Source organism: Myxine glutinosa, chromosome 13 (assembly GCF_964187855.1).
Source record: "Myxine glutinosa chromosome 13, kmMyxGlut1.1, whole genome shotgun sequence".
Classification (NCBI taxonomy): domain Eukaryota; kingdom Metazoa; phylum Chordata; class Myxini; order Myxiniformes; family Myxinidae; genus Myxine; species Myxine glutinosa.
In genome coordinates, this window is record NC_136273.1 from 72,120,795 (window position 1) to 72,145,228 (window position 24,434).

Consider the following 24,434-nt stretch of genomic DNA (forward strand, 5'->3'; position numbering starts at 1 on the left):
ATACAGACACATCGCCACACTTCAACCTTAGCGAGACGGGCAAGCTGCGCAGGTGCTGCGGTCAATGTCATGGTGCTTGGCAGGCCAGGAGTTGGAGATACATTTTCTGACTTCGTGGTTGGCTGGGGGCGGGAAGGCGGAAAAAAGAAGGGAAGAATTAGTGTCAACATTTTGTATAATTTCTTTGTTTAGGATATTATATATAATATGAATATATTTTTGGATTGAATGCCTGTTCACAACCCCCTGTGCTCACAGCTCAGCATCACCCTAAACCTTAACCTCAACATTTGAACCCCATTTTCCTACATTCTCTCTCACCCTCCTCCGCCTCCCAGTTTTGTCATCCCTCCCATACAGTCGCTGACCTTTCCTCCACACTCCCAGGTGTATAAACCCTCTATAAACTCTCCCCTGCAAATACTTTGCTCAGCCTTTACAAACGATGCCAAAGTCAATCTCTGCATTTCGTAGTAATTGAAAATATACCTTCATACCTCCTTTCATCTCTGTGTTCTCACGATAGTGCTTGGCTGTTGTCACCCCCCCCAACCCCCACCTCCACCTCTCACACTTCCACCCCCTAACCTGTCCCTCACTCCAAACCAAACTCTCATCCATCATTTCTCCTCTCTGTTCATTCATTCCCTTGCTTGTTGCGTCCACGCGTTGCCCCCGGGCCCACTGTCAGTTCGGTACCTTCTTGCCCTTTATCATAATGCTCTTCCATGAGTCTAGATTTTATATCCGAGGAAAAACAAAGCAACCAACAATTGCACAAAATAATAATAATCAGAAGAATAATTCTTCATTTATGGAATCCATCATTTAATGCATTTCCTAATGATGGAGCTTTAGGTGGAAGCTCCATCATTAGGAAATGGAAAGAATATGGAACTACGAAGATCGCTCCTAGAGCTGGCCGTCCGACCAAACTGAGCAACCGGGCAAGAAGATCCTTGGTCAGAGAAGTGATCAAGAACCCAATGACCCCTCTTAGAGCTGGCCATCCGACCAAACTGAGCAAGCGGGAAGAAGGTCCTTGGTCAGAGAAGTGATCAAGAACCCAATGAGCCCTCTTAGAGCTGACCGTCCGACCAAACTGAGCAACCGGGCAAGAAGGTCCTTGGTCAGAGAAGTGATCAAGAACCCAATGACCCCTCTTAGAGCTGACCGTCCGACCAAACTGAGCAACCGGGCAAGAAGATCCTTGGTCAGAGAAGTGATCAAGAACCCAATGACCCCTCCTAGAGCTGGCCGTCCGACCAAACTGAGCAAGCGGGAAGAAGGTCCTTGGTCAGAGAAGGGATCAAGAACCCAATGAGCCCTCTTAGAGCTGACCATCCGACCAAACTGAGGAACCGGGCAAGAAGGTCCTTGGTCAGAGAAGTGATCAAGAACCCAATGACCCCTCTTAGAGCTGACCGTCCGACCAAACTGAGCAACCGGGCAAGAAGATTCTTGGTCAGAGAAGTGATCAAGAACCCAATGACCCCTCCTAGAGCTGGCCGTCCGACCAAACTGAGCAAGCGGGAAGAAGGTCCTTGGTCAGAGAAGTGATCAAGAACCCAATGAGCCCTCTTAGAGCTGACCGTCCGACCAAACTGAGCAACCGGGCAAGAAGGTCCTTGGTCAGAGAAGTGATCAAGAACCCAATGACCCCTCTTAGAGCTGACCGTCCGACTAAACTGAGCAAACGGGAAGAAGGTCCTTGGTCAGAGAAGTGATCAAGAACCCAATGATAGAACACCACTCTCACAGAACCACAGAGTTCCTTGGCTGACATGGGAGAACCTACTGGAAGGACAACAGTCTCTGCAGCACTTCAAAAATCTCGGCTTTATGAGAGAGTGGCCAGATGGAAGCCACTCTTGAGAAAAAGGCACATTAGGACATACCTGGAGTTTGCAGAAAGGCATGTGAAATACTTTGAGAGCATGGGGCAAAATATTCTGTGGTCTGAGAGGACATTGAACTCTTTGGCCTGAATGCAAAGCGCTACTTCTGGTGGAAACCGAGCACAGCTCATCACCCATTTAACACCATCACAACCAAATCAACACTGGAATGGCTGCAGAGCAAGAATGTGAAAGTCTTTGAGTGGCCCAGCCAAATCCCAGACTTGAATCACATTGAGAATCTGTGGAAAGACTTGAAGATTGCTGTTCATTGACACTCCTCATCCAACTTGACAGAGCTTGAGTAACTCTGCAAGGAAGAATGGGAGAAACTCCCCAAACCCAGAAGTGCTAAGCTGATACAGACATACCCAAGAAGACTCGAGGCTGTAATCACTGCCAAAGGCGCTTCTACAAAATTTTGACTCAGGGAGCTGAATACTTATGTAAATTCGATATTTCTATATTTCATTTTAAATTATTTTGTAAGACTTTCTGAAAAAAAAAATTCCACTTTGACCTTGTGTACCATTATGTGTAGATCAGTGACAAAAAAATCTCAATTAAATAATTTAAAATTCAGGCTGTAACAACAAAATGTGAAAAAGGTCAAGGGGTGTGAATACTTTCTGAAGGCACTGTAAGCTTGCCAGCCTGAGTGGTCTATTTTAATACATCTTTTAAAGCGCATCACATGAAATACATTCATGGAAATAAATACCCAATTACATAATATATGGCTTTATACTAAATGACAGTCCTAATAGTCCTATTATATTTAATTTACCGACATTCATTAAGTATTCTTGTCCCTTTTGCCGAATATATGAAAGAACTCGTTTTTGGATGAAAAGGTGTTTACTCCTTGGTTAAGGCAGGAAGGGTATATTCCAAAAAACCGATAATGCAAGCTTACAAAGAGTTTCCCAGACAGCCTTCAATTCTAAACAGGCCCTTCTTCATCACTGACAACAGATTGTGCTGAAGATGTAACGACTTGCAAAGCTCTGACGCGGGATGTGCCGTGTACATGAGAAAGGATTTGGTTGTGAGGCTCCAATAGCAAAGCTAAATGAAGCCTGACAAAAGAAGATTGTAAGGTACAAATACAGGAAAGAAAATGATCAAATCGCAAAGTGCCAAAGTGGACACGAGGTGGTTTGACAAGAGGAAGGGAATCACCAAAATTCTGAGAACAGAGTGGAGAGTGTTTTGAGCTGTGGATGGAATAATTTGATCCAGAGAAGGAAAAATACATAAATGTTGAGAAATGAAGGATCTGGAGACTTTCCGACCCTCAATATTTTTTTATTCTTTCCCACTAAACATCAAGTTTGTGTGTTTTGTATCTCGGCCGCATTGTAAATTCTTTCTCTAACGTACAGGGGGCACTGTATCAGCGGCACACCTACTCTCACCATCGACAGCTCTCACTACTCTCACAACCAGCAGCCACTGGTTGCATCCAAAATGAAAACGCACTCTGCAGTTCTTGCAGTTCTGGTCATTCTGGTTTCTCTCATCTACAGACTGTTTCTAATGGCAAGTGGATGGTATTTTAGACCAGTAACCTCAGTAATAACCAAGTTTGTGTTGGCACATGCATATAGAGTGAAAAGGCAGAATAGTCAGGTTCACGATGTTTTTTCGTTCAAAATTTTGGAGATTAGCAAAACTATACATTTTTGGAATATTCAGAGAGGAATCAAAAAATTAATGTTTACATTTGCGTAGACACCTTTGCGAAAATGACACCCAGGACAGTGATGAAGATCTGTAAAAGCATATTCCTGAACGGTGTAGGCCTAGTAGATCCTGTGTATAGGACTTATAGTTCAATCTGATACTACCTATAACTTCCTATAACAACCTATAACTTCAAAGGACTTGCAATATCATGTATTATGTAATACAGTTACATCACAAATATAAAGACAATGGTTTTCAATTACCTTTGTTTGTTGCTTTTCTATAATCCTGCGCACTATTTTGAGGCCTGTATTGGATTCCTTGACCCGGAAAACATAGGATTAGCATATTTAATTAAGTTTCTAGGTTGACTAGAAGCCGAGATAGCGCAAAATATGTATTTTATGGCGGCCATTTTGAAAATCCAAAATGGCGGCCATGCAGGTGTCTGTGCAAATGCCAACATTGATTTTTGGATTCCTCATGCTCTGAATATTCCAAAAATTTTGAACGAAATTATATTTGTTAACGTAGTGAACCTGACAAGAAAGGCAGAGAACATAAACTATAATATGTACCATATCTACCACATTATAGCGCTTCCAAAACGGGAGAAAAGAGCAACCACAAATATACAAGTGAGTGTATGGGATACAAGAGGCTGCAGAAAATGACATTCCAGCAAAACGAAACTAAAATGTCCGAAGATGACAAGACACTCTTACAGAGTAAGACAACAAAAAGGTTCTTCATTAATTCATAACACCATCAGGGGTGTGTATGATGTAAGATGGTTGATCAGCAAGTTGGTGTCATAACCTTAAACTGTTGTTGGTGAAATTTTCTCTTCTGGAAGATATTGTTAGTGTGTGGGGTACAGGATAGTTATTGAAGCAGAAGGCCTTTGCATTGACTGTGGGCTAGCATAGGGTAAATACTTTTTACCTCAAGTCCTTCAGCTTTAGGTTAAGTTGTCCTGTTTATGAACACCGTTGGAAGGTGGTGTTGTGTGATAGAAAGGTCAGCACGGTTAACGGCATCACATGATCTGCCCTTCACGGGGAACCGGTGAGGGCCAGGGCAAGGTAAGGTGAAGGAACTCCCGAGAAGGTCATTAATATGAGGTAGTTCCAGCGTGTGGCACATAATTTTGCTCTCTTCTGTCCTCATGTCTGTAGCCTGGTGTTGGCTTAGCGGTTAGGGTGCGGCTTGGGATCCCAGGATCCTGGGTTCGAATCCGGGTCGATTGCTGAATTAACACCAGGGGGGTGGACTCAACCTGTCATCCTTCCGAGGTCGGCAAATTGAGTACCAGTTCACTGGTAATTCCCTGTGTGTCGCAAGAGGCGACCAACAGGGATGGCGGCAGGAAGGGCATCCGGTTGTAAAACATGATTTAGATGGCAGTGTTGAAAATTTAGGAAAAAAAAAACAGGGGCAATACCCCTGGTGCTCACCTGGTAGAATAAACAGTATACTGCAATGACTAAAGGTATTTTAAACCAATTTCAATGGTTGCTAGAAGACAGGGCAGCATGTAGAACCATACTAACATAATCATAAGACTGTGGCGGACACGATGGCTCGCTGGCGCAGTGACGTAATTCCGCGCACCAGTGGGTCTCGGCCACGCCCCAGGTGAGGTGTGGCCTCCGGATATACACGTGGGCTCACAGCCCGGAGCACGGCAGTGCTGACGAGTGAGCAAGCAATAAAGAGCTCGACCTAACCCAAAGCGTTGTGGCCTACCTTTATTTAACGTGTGTGCCCAGCACCACACTACACTGGTGACCTCCGACTGGTTCAGCCGTTGCTGTTCCCTGAACGCGCTATGGCCACCAACGCTGTCGCGATCAAGCTACCGGAGTTCTGGGAAGCGCAGGCCGACACCTGGTTTCTACAGGCCGAGGCCCAATTCCAGCTCCGGGGCGTCACGGCGGACGACACGAGGTACTTTTACGTGGTCGCTGCCCTTGGATCTGGCACGGCCGCCCGAGTCGTGTCCTTCCTCCGGCACCCACCGGACGAGAGCAAGTACGCGGTGCTCAAGCGGCTTCTCCTCGACACGTTTGGCCTCACAGAGGCCGACCGCGCTGAACGTCTTTTGGACCTTCCCGTACTCGGCGACACACGACCGTCCACCCGCATGGATTACATGCTGTCCCTGCTCGGCGACGGCCACGCGGATTTCCTCTTCCGTGCTCTCTTCCTCCGCCAGCTACCTGTACAGGTGCGACTCGCGCCCGCCGGTTCGACCATTACGGAACCGCGCGCCCTGGCCAGGGAGGCGGACAAGTTTTTCGCGGCCCACGACGCACGGCCGGCATATAGCACGGCTGTCGTGGATCCCGGCGCCGAGCACGGCGCGAGTGGTTCGGATCGCCACGTAGCATGGCGTTCGGACCCTCCCGAATACGGCGTAGGTTTGGCGGATCGCCACGTGGCATGGCGTTCGGATCCTCCCGAACACGGCGTAGGTTTGGCAGATCCGCGAGTGGCCGCCGCCATGCCCCGCCCACCACCGGGCCAGACCTGGTGCCAGTTTCATACCAGGTTCGGCCACAAGGCCAGGTCCTGCCGCCCGCCTTGTACTTTTGGCAGGTTGGGAAACGGCCAGGCCGGCGCTCGCTTCCTGCCATGAGCGTCGGCCATACTGGCAGCCTTCTGTTCATAACAGACACCTCCTCGGGTCGTCGCTTCCTGTGCGACACGGGAGCGCAGGTGAGCGTCCTCCCCGCCTCCGCGTCCGACAGGCAAGCTGCGGGCCGGGGCCCCGCTTTGCTTGCCGCCAACGGCATGCCCATCCGCACGTTCGGGAAGCGTCGTCTCTCGCTGCGGTTCGGGAGGCAGCGCTTTCAGTGGACGTTCGTTACCGCTAGTGTCCCCATGGGCCTACTCGGAGCGGACTTCCTCTGTGCGCATGGGCTGCTGGTGGACGTGAGGCACAGACGCCTTGTTCAAGCCGAAACCTTCAGCTCGCTCGCTTGCGCGCTGAGCAGTTCGTTGAGCAGCTCCCTGGGCGGCTCGCCAAGCGGCTTGCTGAGCGGTTCGGTCCCGGCAAGGTTGGTCTGCACGCTTCCGGCAGCGGACAAGTTCACCCGCCTCCTCGCCAGTTTCCGGCCCTCACGCGGCCCACCTTCTCGGCGGTGGCCGTCAAGCACGGGGTGGAGCATCACATCCCCACCGTCGGGCCACCGGTCTATGCCCGGGTGCGCCGCCTCGACCCGGCGAAGCTCGCCGTGGCGCAGGAGGAGTTCGCCACGCTGGAGTAGCTGGGCATTGTCCGGCGCTCCAACAGCGCATGGGCATCGACGCTGCACATTGTGCCCAAGCCTGGCGGCGGGTGGCGGCCGTGCGGAGACTACCGCCGCCTCAACGATGGTACCACCCCCGACCGCTACCCGGTTCCTCACATCCAGGACTTTTCCGCCCGGTTGGCGAAAATGTCCCTCTTCTCCAAGGTGGACCTCATCCGCGGATACCACCAGGTCCCCGTCAGGCCGGAGGACATACCGAAGACGGCCGTCATCACACCATTCGGCCTCTTCGAGTTTCTGCGGATGCCTTCGGGTTGAAGAATGCGGCCCAGGCGTTCCAGCGGCTGATGGACAGCGTCTTGCGCGACTTGGACTTCGTGTACGTCTACCTGGATGACATCCTCATCGCAAGCGCGTCCCGTGAGGAGCACCTCCGCCATCTCCGCACGCTCTTCGAACGCCTGGGCCGGCATGGCCTGATTAATCAACCCTGCCAAGTGCCGGTTCGGCGTCACCGAAATCGACCTTTTGGGGCACCGCGTCACCAGGCGCGGGGCCATCCCCTTACCGGCCAAGGTGGAGGCGGTCAGGGGTTTTCTGCGCCCCCGCACGATCAAGGGGCCCCAAGGAGTTCCTGGGCAAGGTGAACTTTTATCACCGTTTTCTGCCCCTCATCGCCCAGCTCCTGCGCCCCCTGCACGAGGCCCTCCGGGGGAAGCCGGGCAAAGGCGACGTTGCCTGGACCGAGCAGATGGACGCGGCGTTCGCGGGCGCGAAGCTCGCCTTGGCTAGCGCCACCATGCTCGCGCACCCGGCGCCCAATGCACCGATCGCCCTCACCACCGACGCGTCGGACTACGCGGTGGGCGCGGTGCACGAGCAATGGGTGAAGGGAGCTTGGCAGCCGCTGGCGTTTTTTAGCCGGCAGCTCCGCCCGCACGAACGGCGGTACAGTACCTTCGACCGCGAGCTGCTCGGACTCCACCTGGCGGTCCGGCACTTCCGCCATCTGCTCGAGGGCCGCCCGTTCGCAGCTTTCGTCGACCACAAGCCCCTGGTCTTCGCGATGGCCAAGGTCGCCGAGCCGTGGTCGGCCCGGCAGCAGCGTCACCTCTCGGCCGTGTCCGAGTACACGACGGACATCCGGCACGTCGCGGGGAAGGACAACCCAGTGGCGGATTGCCTTTCCCGGTCCGTCGCCCACGCGGTCCACCTTGGGATCGACTATGCCCGGATGGCGGCGGACCAGTCCGTCGACCCCGCCATCCAGGCTTTTCGGACCACCGTCACGGGCCTCCACGTCACCGAGGTACCGTTCGACGGCGCGGGCACGGCCCTCTTGTGCCACGTCTCCCTCGGCCGGCCTCGCCCCATCGTGCCCGCTGGCTGGCAGCGCCAGGTTTTTGACGCCATCCACGGCCTGTCCCACCCGGGCACGAAGGCCTCCCAGAAGCTGGTCGCCGACAAGTTCGTCTGGCATGGCCTCCGGAAGGCCGTCCGCGATTGGGCCAGGACGTGCCTCGCGTGCCAGCGCGCGAAGGTTCACCACCACACCCAGGCCCGCTGGCCCCGTTTCCTGTGCCCGAACGTCGGTTCGACCACGTTCACGTGGACTTGGTGGGACCTCTGCCCCCCTCGCGGGGTTTCACCCATGTCCTCACCATGGTGGACTGCACCACCCGGTGGCCGGAGGCCGTGCCTTTGGCAGCAACGACGGCGGCGGACGTCGCGCAGGCGTTCATCGCCACTTGGGTTGCCCGGTTCGGCGCCCCCTCGGACATCTCGTCCGACAGCGGCCCCCAGTTCACCTCAGAGCTCTGGGGGGCGGTAGCGCGGGTGCTCGGCGTCCAGCTGGAACCGCACCAAGGCCTACCACCTCCAGGCCAACGGCCTGTGCGAGCGCTTCCATCGCGCCATGAAGGCCGCGCTCTGGGCCAGCCTCCGCGACGGCGGCTGGGTCGACAGGCTCCCCTGGGTCCTGCTGGGCCTCAGGACGGCGCCCAAGGACGACCTGCGCGCATCCGCGGCGGAGTTGGTCTTCGCCAACCGCTGCGGGTGCCGGGCGAGTTCCTCCCCGACTCCACGGCACCATGGTCCGCGGCGCAGCAGCGCTCCGCCCTGCAGGAGACCGCTCGGAGATTCGCCCCGGTGCCGACGGCGCACCACGGTTGCCCGCCAACGCACGTCGCCCCGGAGCTTCGCACGGCGGAGTACGTGTTCGTCCGCCACGACGCCCACCGGACACCGCTGCGGCCCCCGTACGACGGGCCCTTCCGCATGCTGGAGACCGGGGCGAAGCATTTCACCCTGGACATCGGTGGTACTCCTGACCGCGTCTCCATGGACCGCCTCAAGCCGGCTCACCTCGACTTGGACCACCCCCCGCCAGCGGCTCTGCCCCCGCGTCGGGGCCGCCCCCCGGCGGGCGGACCCCCGGCACCGCCCAACCCCGCCGTCACGCCACCCCCCTGCCCTGCACCCATCCCGGATGCCGCCGGAGGTATCCCAGATGCATTCCCGGCATCCCCGGCCGCCAGAGGGCGCTTCGGCCGGGTCATCCGGTTGCCCCGCAAACTGACCATTCAGGTGCGCGGGAATTCTGGGGGGGGGGGGGGGGGGGGCGCGTGTGGCGGACACGATGGCTCGCTGGCGCAGTGATGTAATTCCGCGCACCAGTGGGTCTCGGCCACGCCCCACGTGAGGCGTGGCCTCCGGATATACACGCGGGCTCGCAGCCCGGAGCACGGCAGTGCTGACGAGTGAGCAAGCAATAAAGAGCTCGACCTAACCCAAAGCGTTGTGGCCTACCTTTATTTAACGTGTGTGCCCAGCACCACACTACAAGACTTTAAACAAACAAACCAACAAATACCTACTTTGGGGGCAACCCCTCCCCCCTCCAACCCCGTGTACATCCTCAGACCCAAATTTTTCCAATGCCTTGAACAAACATTGGTACATCACAGATGATGAAGGTTGTGGTGAAGTTTCATCAACATTGTGTGTGTAGGTTCTGAGAAGAAAGCAAATACCTATTTTAGGGGGGCAACCCCGTACACTCTCAAAGGGGCATTTTCTTTTTAATGCCGTGAACAAACTTTGGTACATCACAGGTGATTAAGGTTGTGGATCGAAATTGTGTATAGTTTCAAAGAAGAAAGCAAACACCGATTTGGGGGTGGACGGGGGTGCGGGGGGTGGGGGTTCAAACCCCCATCGATACCCAAAGGGGCAGGATTTTTTAAAATGCCGTGAACAAATTTTGGTCACAGCACGACAAATATAATTTGTGCAAAATTTGGTCGCAATCCCATCAGCGGTTTTGGAGAAGAAGTTTCAAGTGTTTACAGACGGATGGACGGACGGACGGATGACACGCCATCGCATAAGCTCCCCTGAACTTCGTTCCAGGTGAGCTACAAATCATTCAATCTCTTAGAATTCAATGGGATAAGGTAAAGTTATAAGATCTCACATTTGATCAAATTACAAATTGGGCACCCATTGCAACAGAGATACTGGAGTACTATGAGAGGTAGGGCGGGGGAGAGAGAGGAGGGGAGAAGGAGGCAATGAGGAGGTGAGAGAGAGAGAGAAAGAGACAGAGAATGATTTATTGTAGAACGTGACAAGCGAGGAGACCGAGGTCCTTCTTTTCATGGAGAGTCAAATCAATCCAGAATGGAGAGAAAATACTTTTGGTCCCAACCACCAAATTCAAGGTTCAGAAATCAGACAGAAAACTTATGGCAGTAATGTTTTGGGTCATTATTGCTTTAATTACATGGAATTTCCTGAATTAGGGAAAAACCTCAATGTTTTTGAATGTATAGATGTGATGTAGTGTTGCTACAGTGACGTCACGCAATGAGGAGAGACAACCAATATGCAAAAAACATTCAGGTATGCTCTCTCTGAACTTGATGCACCTTCACAATATTCATGTTCGCCATCATACTCTAAATGTCACCTCATTACTATTGTAGTGATGGAAAGGAAAGTTCTAACAAATAATCTCCCATACAGTCTTAATTGGTAACTTTGTAGTTTTCAACTTTTTGGATCACTCAGAGAACATCCGGGTGACATCCAGTTAATGAACGACAGAGATGTAGAAGCTCATTTCCCAAATTAACAACATATCCCACGAAGCAGATGGCTTGAAGATGCGACCACATCAATATGACATGTGAGTACAGGAAGGGAACACCTTGAGAAATCAGTGAAGTTTCATCAATCTCCATGAACTCCGATTTTTAGCTCATGTGGAACGAAGTTCAAAAATTATGGACTGGAACGAAGTTCAGGGGAGCTTATGCGATGGCGCGTCGTCCGTCCGTCCGTCCGTAAACACTTGAAACGTCTTCTCCAAAACCGCTGATGGGATTGCGACCAATTTTGGCACAAATTATATTTGTTGTGTTGTGACTAAAGTTTGTTCACGGCATTTAAAAAATCGGGGTCTAAGGGGGTTTACCGGGGGTCAAAGTGGATCCAGGTTTGACCCCCCCAAAATAGCAATTTGGCTTTTTACTCTGAAACTACACATGCAATTTCATTGAAACTTTACCATCACCTTAATCACCCATGATGTACCAAAGTTTGTTCCTGGCATTAAAAAAATCGGGGTCTAAGGTTGTCTATGGGGGGCTATCCCCCCAAAATAGGAATTTGATTTTGTTCTCAGAAGCAACACACACAATTTTGATGAAACTTCACCACAACTTTCATCATCCGTGATGTACCAATGTTTGTTGAAGGTATTGGAAAAATTGGGGTCTGAGGAGGTACACGGGGTGGGATGGGGTGGGGGGGAGGGTTTCCCCCCAAAATAGTTTTTTTTTTTGTTTGTTTAAAGTCTTATGATTATGTTAGTATGATTCTACCTGCTGCCCTGTCTTCTAGCAAGCAATGGAATTGGTTTAAAATACTTTTAGTCAGTGCAGTATACAGTTTATTCTACCAGGTGAGCGCCAGGGGTATGCCCCTATGTTTTTTTTTTTTTAAATTAGCGAAGAACCCGTCGTTTTGGGCATGTTAATTCCCCAATATTAATTAATGATCTCTCTGACTCTCTGGAAAATCCTCTCTATCTCTTTGCTGATGACTCCACTCTCTGCCGCTCCATTCCTCTTCCCTCAGATCGGCAGTCGGCAGCCTCCTCACTCTCTGAAGACCTGGACAAAATCACAGACTGGTCAAACAAGTGGAACATGTCTTTCAATCCTGCCAAATCTCACTCTCTTACTATGTCTCTCCGAAAAGATCGACTGGACAACCCTCCCATCTACTTTCTCAACAATCCTCTCCAAGAAGTTCTGTCACTCAAGCTTTTGGGTCTCACTATCTGCCATGATCTTTCTTGGGAAAACCACATTTCCAAGCTGGCCTCCAAAGCCAGTCGCCGACTGGGCATCCTCCGTCGTGCGAAGTCCTTCCTCGGCACACCTGAGCTCCTCACCACATACAAGGCTTTCATCCGCAGCTCTATGGAATACTGTTCTCCCCTATGGGCTGGTGCTCCTGCCTCACACCTGGCTCGGCTTCACGCTGTTGAATCCAAAGCTTTCAAAATCATTGGAATCTCCCGCGATGAAGCTATCTCTGAGGGCCTTTCACTCACTCACCGCAGGCAGGTAGGTGGTCTTTCTGTCTTCTACCGACTCCTCTCCGGCCTTGCTCCCCCAGCTCTCTCTGTGCTCTGTCCCCCAAATATTCCTACAGGTCGCACAAGATCTGCCAGCAACCCTCTGATGGTTAAACTGCCGAAATCTCGGCTCTCTGCTCACCTTCACTCTTTCATTCCTCTTTTCTCCCGCCTGTGGAACAAACTCCCACACTCCCTTCAATCCCTCTCCTCCCTCCAGGTCTTTAAAACAGCTGTTCACCACCATCTCTTATCTTCCCCCATCCATAACCTTGATCTTTTCTACCCCCACTAATTCACCCCAGATCCACCTTGTTTGAAATTCCAACTTATTTCCTGGAAATCCTGGCAGTGTCCATATGTTTATACCTCTCCCACCCCCCCCCCCCCTTCACATGCCTCCCCCCCTTCACATGCCTCCCCCCCAAAGCCCTCTCCCTCCCACAGATCTCTCGATGTCTCCATGTCTCTCGGTCCCTGCTCTCAAATGTTGTGTTTGTGTCCTTCCCCCTCTCTCCCCATCTTGTCTACCGCTCCCGATGTTATTTGTTTTATGTGTCTGTTTGTCTTTCTGTGTGATTAATGTTCGCTCTTTCACGAGCCTCGATCTTGTATACAAAAAAAAAAAAAAAAAAAAAAAAAAAAAAAAAATAATAATAATAATTATGGACTGGTTAATTCCCACAGAATTATGGAGGAGTCAATTCCCCAAGAATTACGGATGGGTCAATTTTCCCTGAATTAAGGATGGGTTAATTCCCCCTGAATTAAGGATGGGTTAATTCCCCCTGAATTAAGGATGGGTTAATTCCCCCTGAATTAAGGATGGGTTAATTCCCCCTGAATTAAGGATGGGTTAATTCCCCCTGAATTAAGGATGGGTTAATTCCCCCTGAATTAAGGATGGGTTAATTCCCCCTGAATTAAGGATGGGTTAATTCCCGGTAGGTAAGTGGGAGGTTTCATAAATTTCTCAATACAATTATGATTTGGATTTTCGATCCGTATGAGGTGTTACATATCCACCCTTTCTCGCCGGCAGATTCGTCTGTATTGCATATCATATCAGAATGGCGTCTATATTCATTTACTTTACGAGTGTTTGTAACACAGTATTTTGTTATATGAATGCTATCTATCTATAATTCCAGTAATCTCTGTGTGTATGTTTGTATGTTTGTATGTTTGTATGTTTGTATGTCTGTATGTCTGTGACCGGTTTCTCGACAACCACGGGTCCGATATACTTTAAACTTGCCAGGTATATTGCTGGGGACCCGAGGATGTGCCTTTTCAAGGTTTCATATTAATCGGAGAAGTAGTTACCGAGCTATGTCCAAAAAACGATTCAACCAATCAGAGAGCAGCGAGCTATCACGTGTGCCGAACGTGGCGAACAGACTCTGCCTCGGACGGCACATTTGAGAGCGTATTCATTTATTTCACGTTGGAAAACTATGTTGCCGTTAAACTATGTTTTAAAACTAATTAAAACTAATTTGCGATTCATCGTAACTGCGATTTGCGACCTTCCGGACAGTGAAGACTGCACTTCCGGCAGCCAATCACAGAACGCGTTGTTGCGTAGGCGTGGCCGATGTGAGAGCGAGCCGAGCCGAGCGCGTGCGCCATTACGGTTCGTAATTCGATTTCTTCCGGAGAAAATAATAATTTCTCGATTTCTTATGCGCATTATTTCTCCCAATTCAGTCAGAGCGAAGGGCGGAAGCGAAGAGCGTTGTTTTTTTTGTTTACGGGCGTACGGGCGTACGGGCGGGGTAGAGCGTACGGGTAGCGTTTTTTTTTTTTTTTGGCAAGGAACGGGCACCCACGTACGGGCATGCCCTAGTATTTTTAATTTGTGATTGCAATGATGCTGTTTGGAATGAAAATACAGAGAGATTGAGTTTAAAGGAGAATGAGGAAATTACGTGAGGGTTTCCACCCGTGACACTCGCTGATTCGCCATTTGCAGTTTTGCTATTGACTGCTTATAGAAACATTCAGCTTTAGGAAGTGTTTTGCCAAAGTCATTCACGAACCGGCTGTCCATGCCTGACGTTTGGCTGAAGGTGGCACCGGAATATGGAATTGATTGGTTCATTGTTTGCCATTCACCGCTTTTTGCCCAAGTCGTTCATGAACCGGCTGTCCATGCCTGACGTTTGGCTGAAGGTGGCACTGGAATATGGATTTATTGCTTCATTGTTTGCCATTCACTGTTTTTTGCCCAAGTCGTTCACGAACCCGCTGTCTATGCCTGATGCTCGACTGAAGGTGGCACAGGAATGTGGAATTTATTGGTGTATCGTTTGCCATTCCACGTTTCCGCATTGTATGTTTGTATTTGGTGTCCCAGCTGTGCGTAGCATGGGTACCTTGCAAGTGAGTTTATATTTCTGGTGAGAGGCTGTCTGGCATTCCTAATTATCTGGAGTTTCCCCATGGTAGTGGGAGGGTGGAGAGGGGGGTTGGGGGAGGGGGCGGGGGGGGGGGGGACATTCTCTTGATTGACACTTCATTTCAGGTTAAAGGGCTGAAACCAGGATTCATGACCTGTGACGATGAAAGAGAGTGACGATTCAGGTCAAGCCTTTCTATTTTCCCAAGAGATGAGTGCAGTTACAAACTACTGCTCTACTGCTGACATCCATTACAATTTATTGACTGGGCATTATGTTTCTCCATGTTGGAGTTTACACAAACATAATGTCAATACAAGGATATTATGATATGTTGATGTACTTTTATGTGAATTTGCAATAACATTGGTACATTATGTAAAATGACCATAGTAAGTGAGATTTATACTTTGGATCCCCTAATCTTGGATGTGCTAAGTGGCCCACAAGTTATTTGTATGAAATGACGAAGTACACCTTTGTACTCCATAATCTTTGCAATTCTCATCCCTCTTTTAGCCAGGTACCCCTTGTGTGAATGGCAGATAATGCGACAGCCGCTAATACAAAAACAAACAAACAACTGAAGTCTAAATGATGAATCGTAATATTTGTCCCATCAGTATTGTTAGCGAGGAATTATACATCGCTCATTGTGAAACGCTCAGTTCATGTAAGAAGTGAAATCCTCGAAATGCGATGCATGTTTGATCAAACAAACGCTGGGGGATTAAAATGGGCGAAAATAATAGAGCAGAGTTAATGAATGTATACAGATGACAATGGTTGTGAAAGGAACAAGCAAACAGAGATAAAGCTGCAAGGATGGGCTCTGCACAGATGAACATGGCATGCAATCAATATATTGCTTCAGAGCCAATTTTCATCGCTTAATGCTGCAAAGCGTGGAGGAGCGGATGTGGCATCCTGGGCCGAGATGCGTTTTGTAACCTCACTTGCAGAATGTACATTTGCACAAGACAAGTCTACCTAAAAAAGTTGGGAATTCCAGGGTTAAACACTGAGATCCCATGAGGTAATGAAGCTTGTAATTGTTGCCGTTTTGGGTTACTCATCGAGGCTACATTGTGGAGTTATTCATTGCGTCATCTTGTTCCTTTTTGTTACTTCCATTGTGTGCATTTATGAAGGACTAATGTCACTGATAATGGAAATCTGACCATCTGCTCTTCAGAGAGCAAATCTCCACGGCCACCATCGGAATTGTTAAAAAAAGAAAAATTTAATTTTTCCATGCAAAATTACGAGCACACGACTAACCGGATACAGTGAAGTTTCATTATGGGGTAAGAACGCACATGCAGCTGTTTATGAGGGCAACAGGGGTTGGGGGAGAGAAAACAGAACATCTGATCGCTCCTTCCCATGGAAGACACACAGCCATGGTTCCCAATACGGTCTGTTGTGATAATCTTGTAAGAGGCTGGAAAAGAGTGCGAACGATCCCCCCATTTGAAGCCAGATTGGACTAGTGATGGGGAAGAAGCCAACTTGAGAGAACAAATGTGGTGCACAAGCTTGTGCTGAAGCAAATACCTGCGAGATCACAACAGATTGAGCATCGTAGATTGAGCATGGGGCCTCAGAGGGGTCTTGAGGAGGGCAAAGAGATGCAGAGAATGAGAGCAACCTGAATCGTTGGAGACCTGCTCAGGCCCCCGCCCCTCAAAGTCAGGGGTGTGAGCAAGCAGTGCTGGCACGAAATGCAGGTAAGATTAAGCACCATACGTGGCCTTTCTGCCATGCTGTGGCTGTACTGATGGAAAATCTGTGCTTTCTGGGAGCCTTATTCTGTTTTTCCTTGGAACTCAGCATTTCACGATATCACATTTAAGAAATAGTGAGTTAAACCTGGTCCATCGCCCTCCGCCTGTCCTCTCTACCTACATTTGCTTTCCAAAGAACAGATGGTCATCCACGTCATTGCCACTGACATTCGTCCTTATTCAGTCCACATCTGTTACAATGTGATCAACAACAGCGACAAAGAAAGAGCAGACCTCCTAAAATTTATCTTCTTTTCTTCATCCAGACTCTGTGTTGATAAACCACTGCACAAGGTAATTTGTTATGATTTGCGACTGTACGTGCTGGAAAGATAAAGGAAAACATGTGCAGTGCTGGTGAACAAACAACTGGTGTGTTTCAAAGGAATTGAAATGCATGTATCACAAGCTTAAGTGTGACCAACTATTGACCAGGGCACCATTCATTACAGGGACTATAACATGAACAAGTTTTAATAAAATAAAATAGTCAATAGTTTGTTTTTTTAACTGCACTGGCTCTGCTCCTTGTTCTGTGCAAGTCCATGGAGCAAGGTTGGTTATCGAAAAGCGGCAAATGAGTGTGTACGATGGCAGGTGCTAATCCGCTCGACAGTTCCTGCCATTACATCACAGCGAGCGGGAAATTTTAGACCTAGACCATCAGAGACATGGCCTACACTTCCCCAAGATATTCATTGGACCTTTAGGAGCGTGCTGTACCCCTGCCTTGCTGTACCCCCTCATTTAATTGGGTCATTTTGGTTACATCCAATTTCATTCTTATTTATAACCAGACAACATCAGTAAGCCGGGTGTTGGCTTAATGGTTGAGGTGGCTGGCTTGAAATCTTAGTGTCCTGAGTTTGAGCTCCTGTCGTGCTGTTGAAGTAACACGAGGTGGGTCGACTCAGCCCGTCATCCTTCCAAGGTCGGCAAAATGAGTACCAGCTTACGAGTAAAAGGGGCACAGCCACACCCACAAAATATTATGCAGCCAAGCCACCACAGGCTGCATACAAAACACCAGCAGACAATCATCAAATAAAGATATCACTTGGAAATTCGCAATGGGATGTGGTGATCATCTGTTTTTTGGCCTCTTTATTCATATGTCTAAGCGTCTTGAAGTGATTGTAGATCACAGTTTTCTGCAGCTTCCATAACTTCATCAACTGGCAAATAACGGAACCACCGAATCAAAGGTATTCCAACATTGCACCGACACCAACCCACATCCATCTTCACCCATGCCAATGTTGCACCAATAATGATAAAATAATCACATCTTATCACTGCCATACAGAGGAGGCATAAGCACCAAAAACCACTTGGCAACATCAACCATCAGTAAGCCTTCATAACACTCTCGTTTCACAAAACCACGAAACCACGCTAATTTATAAATAACATGCAACCATGATCTTATATACAAGCGGCATGCATGATTTATATCACATTAAAAGAGAATTGCAAGGTTGAGAAAAATGTTGATATACAGACTTGGCATTTAATATGGAATTTTTTTTTTTGTGGGGGTGAACTTACTTTTCAATATGACTTAGAACCAAAAGTTCATTGGAATTGTGTTGAAATTATTCTAGGTTTTGTTAATGTGACCTTTAAAAGAAACAAAAACCACATTTGACATTTCGAAGCAAATAAATTGATCCTTGAAAGTGATGTAAACTGATATCGAACTCAATTCACGGACAGTAATGTGTTAAACTTCGGTACGTTTTCCAGAAGTATCTCTTGAATTTGCACATTAGACAAATTTTTTTTAAACAAAAACGAAAGTTAAATTACGACTGGGATTACAGACAATAAAATTACAGCTCAGTACTTCGTGTAACCTCCACGAGTATTCAGGAGAGCACGTACATGTTGAGGCATGCTGTTCACGAGATTTGCCAAGGTTTGGACATGAATCGCTTGCCATGCAGTGACAATAGCCTGCTGCAATTCACGCACAGAGGTAGGCTGCTGGTCCAAGTTTTCGATTTGATGCGTTAATTCTGCCCACAAGTTCTCTATCGGATTCATATCCGGGGACATGGCAGGCCACTCCATATACTCTACACCACGGTCAGCAAGAAAGTGTTGGATTATGCGAGCACGATGACGCCGTGCATTGTCATCTTGGAAGACAAAGTTTCCTCGAAAGGCTGCATGAGCAAATGGAAGCAATGTTTCTTCTAGAATGGCCCTGTACTTGAACTGGTTCAGGTTTCCATTCAGAACAACCAGGTCAGTTTTTCCTCCTGCATGAAAAGCAGCCCAACCGGTCACCCCACCACCTCCAGCTTGGACTCTTGGCACTATACAATCTTCGTTGTAGGCTTCATGCACTTGTCTGCGCACTCGGACGTGGCCAACTTGACGATAGACCAGAAATCTAGACTCGTCACTGAAGATCACGTGATTCGAGTGTCCTGGCTGCCATTGACGGTGCTCTTTGGCCCACTGCAATTGGCGCTGGCGCTGTTGTCTGGTCAGGTGTGGCTTTCTCAGGGGACGCCTGGCACGATAGCCTGCTTGAACCAGTCGTTGGTTGACTAGCCTTCTGGATACAGGCACATTTGTCAGTTGCTGCCACTCAGCCCTAAGCCAATTAGCTGACTTGGTAGGGCCATTGCGGACTAACTGGTGCAGCTGGCGATCATCCCTCCTTGTGGTTCTGCAGGGACGTCCTGGCCTCAGTATTGGAGAAGGGACACCCCTCTGAGCATTTCGTTTCAGGATCTTTGACACCTGACCTTGAGTGATGCCATACTGCCGAGCAATAGCACGCTGTTTCATGCCGGAATTTCGTAAAGCCACCACTCCATGACAAACAGCATTGTCGAGTTGACGGACCATCTCCAGAGGAAGTGGCAATAACTTTTGTAGACGGGCAGCAGTTGTTTTCGACTAATACAGAATGCAACAACCCTTATATACCCGATTGTGAAGCCAATCGTCAAATGTACCTGGCCGTACATTTTGTCACGCCACCTGTGATATAATCCTGATATTGACTTCTTGCTGCGACAGACAATCAGTGACATGGTTCTTTCAACAAAGAAATCACCGAAGCGTAAAATCTACTCACCAGATTGATATAATGAGTTCAGAAAGTAAACCCAAGTCAAGAAAAAAAAAATATTCCATATTAAATGCCAAGTCTGTATATATATATATATATATATATATATATATATATATATATATATATATATATATATATATATATACATATATATATACATACAGTATATACATACAGTCACGTGAAAAAGTAAGTACACCCCATGTAAAGTTTTGACTTTTTCAACTTATTTCAACATACAGCTATTTGATCTTCATTTCAACAACATTGATAGATAAAGGTGATATAATATTACAAATATCATGAAACATTTACATTTTGTAGTCCATTGTATAATTTAAATAAACATAAATGCAAATTTCACATGTGGAAAAGTAAGTACACCCCTACATTTATCACTACTTCAAATACCTAAAATTAGAATCAGGTGCACCAGCTCAGGTGCAAATGATTAGAACATCGTTAGAGAGGATCTTGGAGGAACCTGTCTTATTTAAACCTCAGACATTTAGTTTGGTTTTCTCTTTGTTGTTGAAGTGTGTGGCGTCACCATGCCTAGATCAAAAGAGCTCTCTGAGGCCTTCAGAAAGAAGGTTATAGATGCCTACGAGTCTGGAAAGGGATTTAAAAAGATCTCCAAACAATTTGAAATCAATCATTCGACTGTCCGGAAGATCATCTACAAGTGGAGAAGATTCCAAACAACTGCCAACTTGTTCAGGCCAGGCCGCCCCAGCAAGTTCAGCCCGAGAGCAGACCGCAAGATGCTGAAAGAAGTCTCTAAGAACCCCAGAATGTCATCACGGGACCTACAGGTAGCTCTTGCCACTGTCGATGTCAAAGTGCACGAGTCTACCATAAGAAAGAGGCTGCACAAATCTTATCTACATGGGAGGTGTGCCAGGAGGAAACCTTTGCTGTCCAGAAAAAACATCAGGGCAAGACTAAAGTTTGCCAATGAACACCTAGGCAAAGACCAGCACTTCTGGAACAATGTGCTCTGGACAGATGAGTCAAAGGTAGAGCTATTTGGCCAGAGTACCAGAAGACATGTTTGGCGAAAACCAAAGACAGCATTTGATCACAAGAACCTGATACCAACTGCAAAGCATGGTGGTGGAAATATTATGGTTTGGGGCAGCTTTGCTGCATCAGGGCCTGGGCAGCTCACCGTCATAGAATCCACTATGAATTCTTCATTGTACCAGAGGGTGCTTGAGGATAATGTGAGGCCATCTGTCGGAAAGTTGAAGCTCAACCGAAGGTGCACCTTGCAACATGACAATGACCCTAAACATACCAGTACATCCACCAAGGAATGGCTGAAAAGAAAGAAATGGAGGGTTCTGGAATGGCCAAGTCAAAGCCCGGATCTAAATCCCATCGAGATGTTGTGGGGGGATTTGAAACGAGCTGTGCATGCAAGAAACCCCTCAAACATCGCACAGATGAAATAATTCTGCATGGAGGAGTGGGCAAAAATTCTCCCAGTCGATGTCAGAGAGTTATAAGAAATGCCTACTTGAGGTTGTTTCTGCCAAAGGGGGCAATACCACCTATTAGAGCCAAGGGTGTACTTACTTTTTCCACATGCGAAATTTGCATTTATGTTTATTTAAATTATACAATGGACAACAAAATGTAAATGTTTCATGATATTTGTAATATTATATCACCTTTATCTCTCAATATTGTTGAAATGAAGATCAAATAGCTGTATGTTGAAATATGTTGAAATTGTCAAAACTTTACATGGGGTGTACTTACTTTTTCACGTGACTGTGTGTGTGTGTGTGTGTGTGTGTTTGTGTGTGTGTATGTATATATATATATATATATATATATATATATATATATATATATATATATATATATATATATAAATATAAATATATATATATATATAAATATATATATATATATATTATATATATATATATATATATATACATATATATATATATATATATATATATATATATATACATATATATATATATATATATATATATATATATATATATATATATATATATATGTATATGTATATATTTGTGCAGCGTCTGTCCTGTCCTGTGTTGTCTTGTGTTGTCTTGTCACTGAACTACTTTCTCAAACTTTTGTGAAATCGTACCAAACTTCTGGTATGCACATATCTCTCCCGTCGGCATGTCCTAAGGGTATATATTTTTTTAAACTTCCAATTTTTTTTTTTTTTTTTTGGAATTTTTTGGGGAAATTATTTTTTTTCAACTTCAATTGTTTATAAAATGTGACATCACGTATATTACAAATACATTTGTGCAAAATAATTGTTTGAATTATGATTGGTTTAAACCATGACAAAACGGCAACTCGGGTGCAGTCATTTATCTATATATCTACACATCTGGGCAGTGTCTGTGTTGTCACTTAACGACTCCCTCAAACTTTTGTTTCTGTGGTTGTGAAGTGTTTTTAATAACGTTGTGGTGGTTTTGAATCACGTGGTGGTGAGGTATTTTGAATTATGTGGTGGTGAGGTGTTTTTAAATGACGTGGTGGTGAGGTGTTTTTAAATCACATGGTGGTGAGGTATTTTTATATCACATGGTGGTGAGGTGTTTTGAATTATGTGGTGGTGAGGTATTTATAATTACGTTGTGGTGAGGTGTTTTTAATTATGTGGTGGTGAGGTGTTTTGAATTAGTTGGTGATGAGGTGTTTTGAATTACGTGGTGGTGAGGTGTTTTGAATTACTTGGTGGTGAGGTGTTTTAAAATGACGTGGTGGTGAGGTGTTTTTAATTTTGTGGTGGTGGGGTGTTTTTATTACGTGTTTTATGGCTGTGAGGTGTTTTTATTACGTGTTTTATGGCTGTGAGGTGTTTTTAATTTCGTGGTGGTGAGGTGTTTTTATTACGTATTTTATGGCTGTGAGGTGTTTTTATTACGTGTTTTATGGCTGTGAGGTGTTTTTAATTTAGTGGTGGTGAGGTGTTTTTATTACGTGTTTTATGGCTGTGAGGTGTTTTTATTACGTGTTTTATGGCTGTGAGGTGTTTTTAATTTCGTGGTGGTGAGGTGTTTTTATTACGTGTTTTATGGCTGTGAGGTGTTTTTATTACGTGTTTTATGGCTGTGAGGTGTTTTTAATTTCGTGGTGGTGAGGTGTTTTTATTACGTGTTTTATGGCTGTGAGGTGTTTTTATTACGTGTTTTATGGCTGTGAGGTGTTTTTAATTTCGTGGTGGTGAGGTGTTTTTATTACGTGTTTTATGGCTGTGAGGTGTTTTTATTACGTGTTTTATGGCTGTGAGGTGTTTTTATTACGTGTTTTATGGCTGTGAGGTGTTTTTAATTTCGTGGTGGTGAGGTGTTTTTATTACGTGTTTTATGGCTGTGAGGTGTTTTTATTACGTGTTTTATGGCTGTGAGGTGTTTTTAATTTCGTGGTGGTGAGGTGTTTTTATTACGTGTTTTATGGCTGTGAGGTGTTTTTATTACGTGTTTTATGGCTGTGAGGTGTTTTTAATTTCGTGGTGGTGAGGTGTTTTTATTACGTGTTTTATGGCTGTGAGGTGTTTTTATTACGTGTTTTATGGCTGTGAGGTGTTTTTAATTTCGTGGTGGTGAGGTGTTTTTTTATGTGTTTTATGGCTGTGAGGTGTTTTTATTCCGTGTTTTATGGCTGTGAGGTGTTTTTAATTTTGTGGTGGTGTGTTTTTATTACGTGTTTTATGGCTGTGAGGTGTTTTTTTTACGTGTTTGATGGCTGTGAGGTGTTTTTAATTTCATGGTGGTGAGGTGTTTTCATTACGTGTTTTATGGCTGTGAGGTGTTTTTATTTATGTGGTGGTGAGGTGTTTTGAATTACTTGGTGGTGAGGTGTTTTGAATTACGTGGTGGTGAGGTGTAATCGTCCCAAACTTCCAGTCTGCACCTACCCATCCCCTATGTGTGTGCTGAGGGGTTCTTTCTTGAAAAAAAAACATTCAACCTAAATCTTCAACCTCAATTGCCTATAAAAATGTAATATCACAAACACAACAAACACATTTGTGCAAAATAATTGTTTGCATTATGATTGGTGTAAATCATGACAACACAGCAACTCAGGTACAGTCATTAGCCTCAGCTAACATAAGCCCGTTCCTCAGTAACGACGCGCTCGCCTCACCAAGATAGTATATATATATATATATATATATATATATATATATATATATATATATATATATATATATACATATATATATATATATATATATATATATATATATATATATATATATATATATATATATATATATATATATATATATATATATATATATATATATATATACAGGGTCCGGCTGGGAGGTGTGACGATTTTCAGAAAACTCGTACACAGTTATTTTAAGTCGAATTTCAATTTTTATTTTTTTTAAAGACTACATATATAATGCCATTTAATACACTGTAACAAAGACATTTAAAAAATGTAATTAATGTTTGAATTGGGTATAACAATGCAAGTGGGGGGTCTAGCGCATGTGTGATGGCTGTTGGTTACTCGTTGTTAGGTGCCATTTCAGTATCCATGGAGCTGTGGACGATTGAACATCGCGTCTTTGTTGTTGAGACGTTTATTCAAACGGGTCGTTTGGTGGTGTTTCCACAGCGCAGATTTCGTACTCACT

At 46.5% G+C, this 24,434-nt stretch overlaps 1 protein-coding gene across 12 annotated transcripts in view; it reads right to left on the bottom strand.

The window, feature by feature from the left end:
- NAALADL2 (N-acetylated alpha-linked acidic dipeptidase like 2) overlaps positions 1-24,434 on the bottom strand; it is a 466,559-nt gene that overhangs the window by 39,712 nt on the left and 402,413 nt on the right. For all 12 annotated transcript variants that reach the window (XM_068134602.2, XM_078767634.1, XM_078767636.1 and 9 more), the window contains one exon: positions 27-122. In XM_068134602.2, the coding sequence (XP_067990703.2) occupies positions 27-122 (96 nt within the window). The remainder of the gene's footprint in view (positions 1-26; positions 123-24,434) is intronic.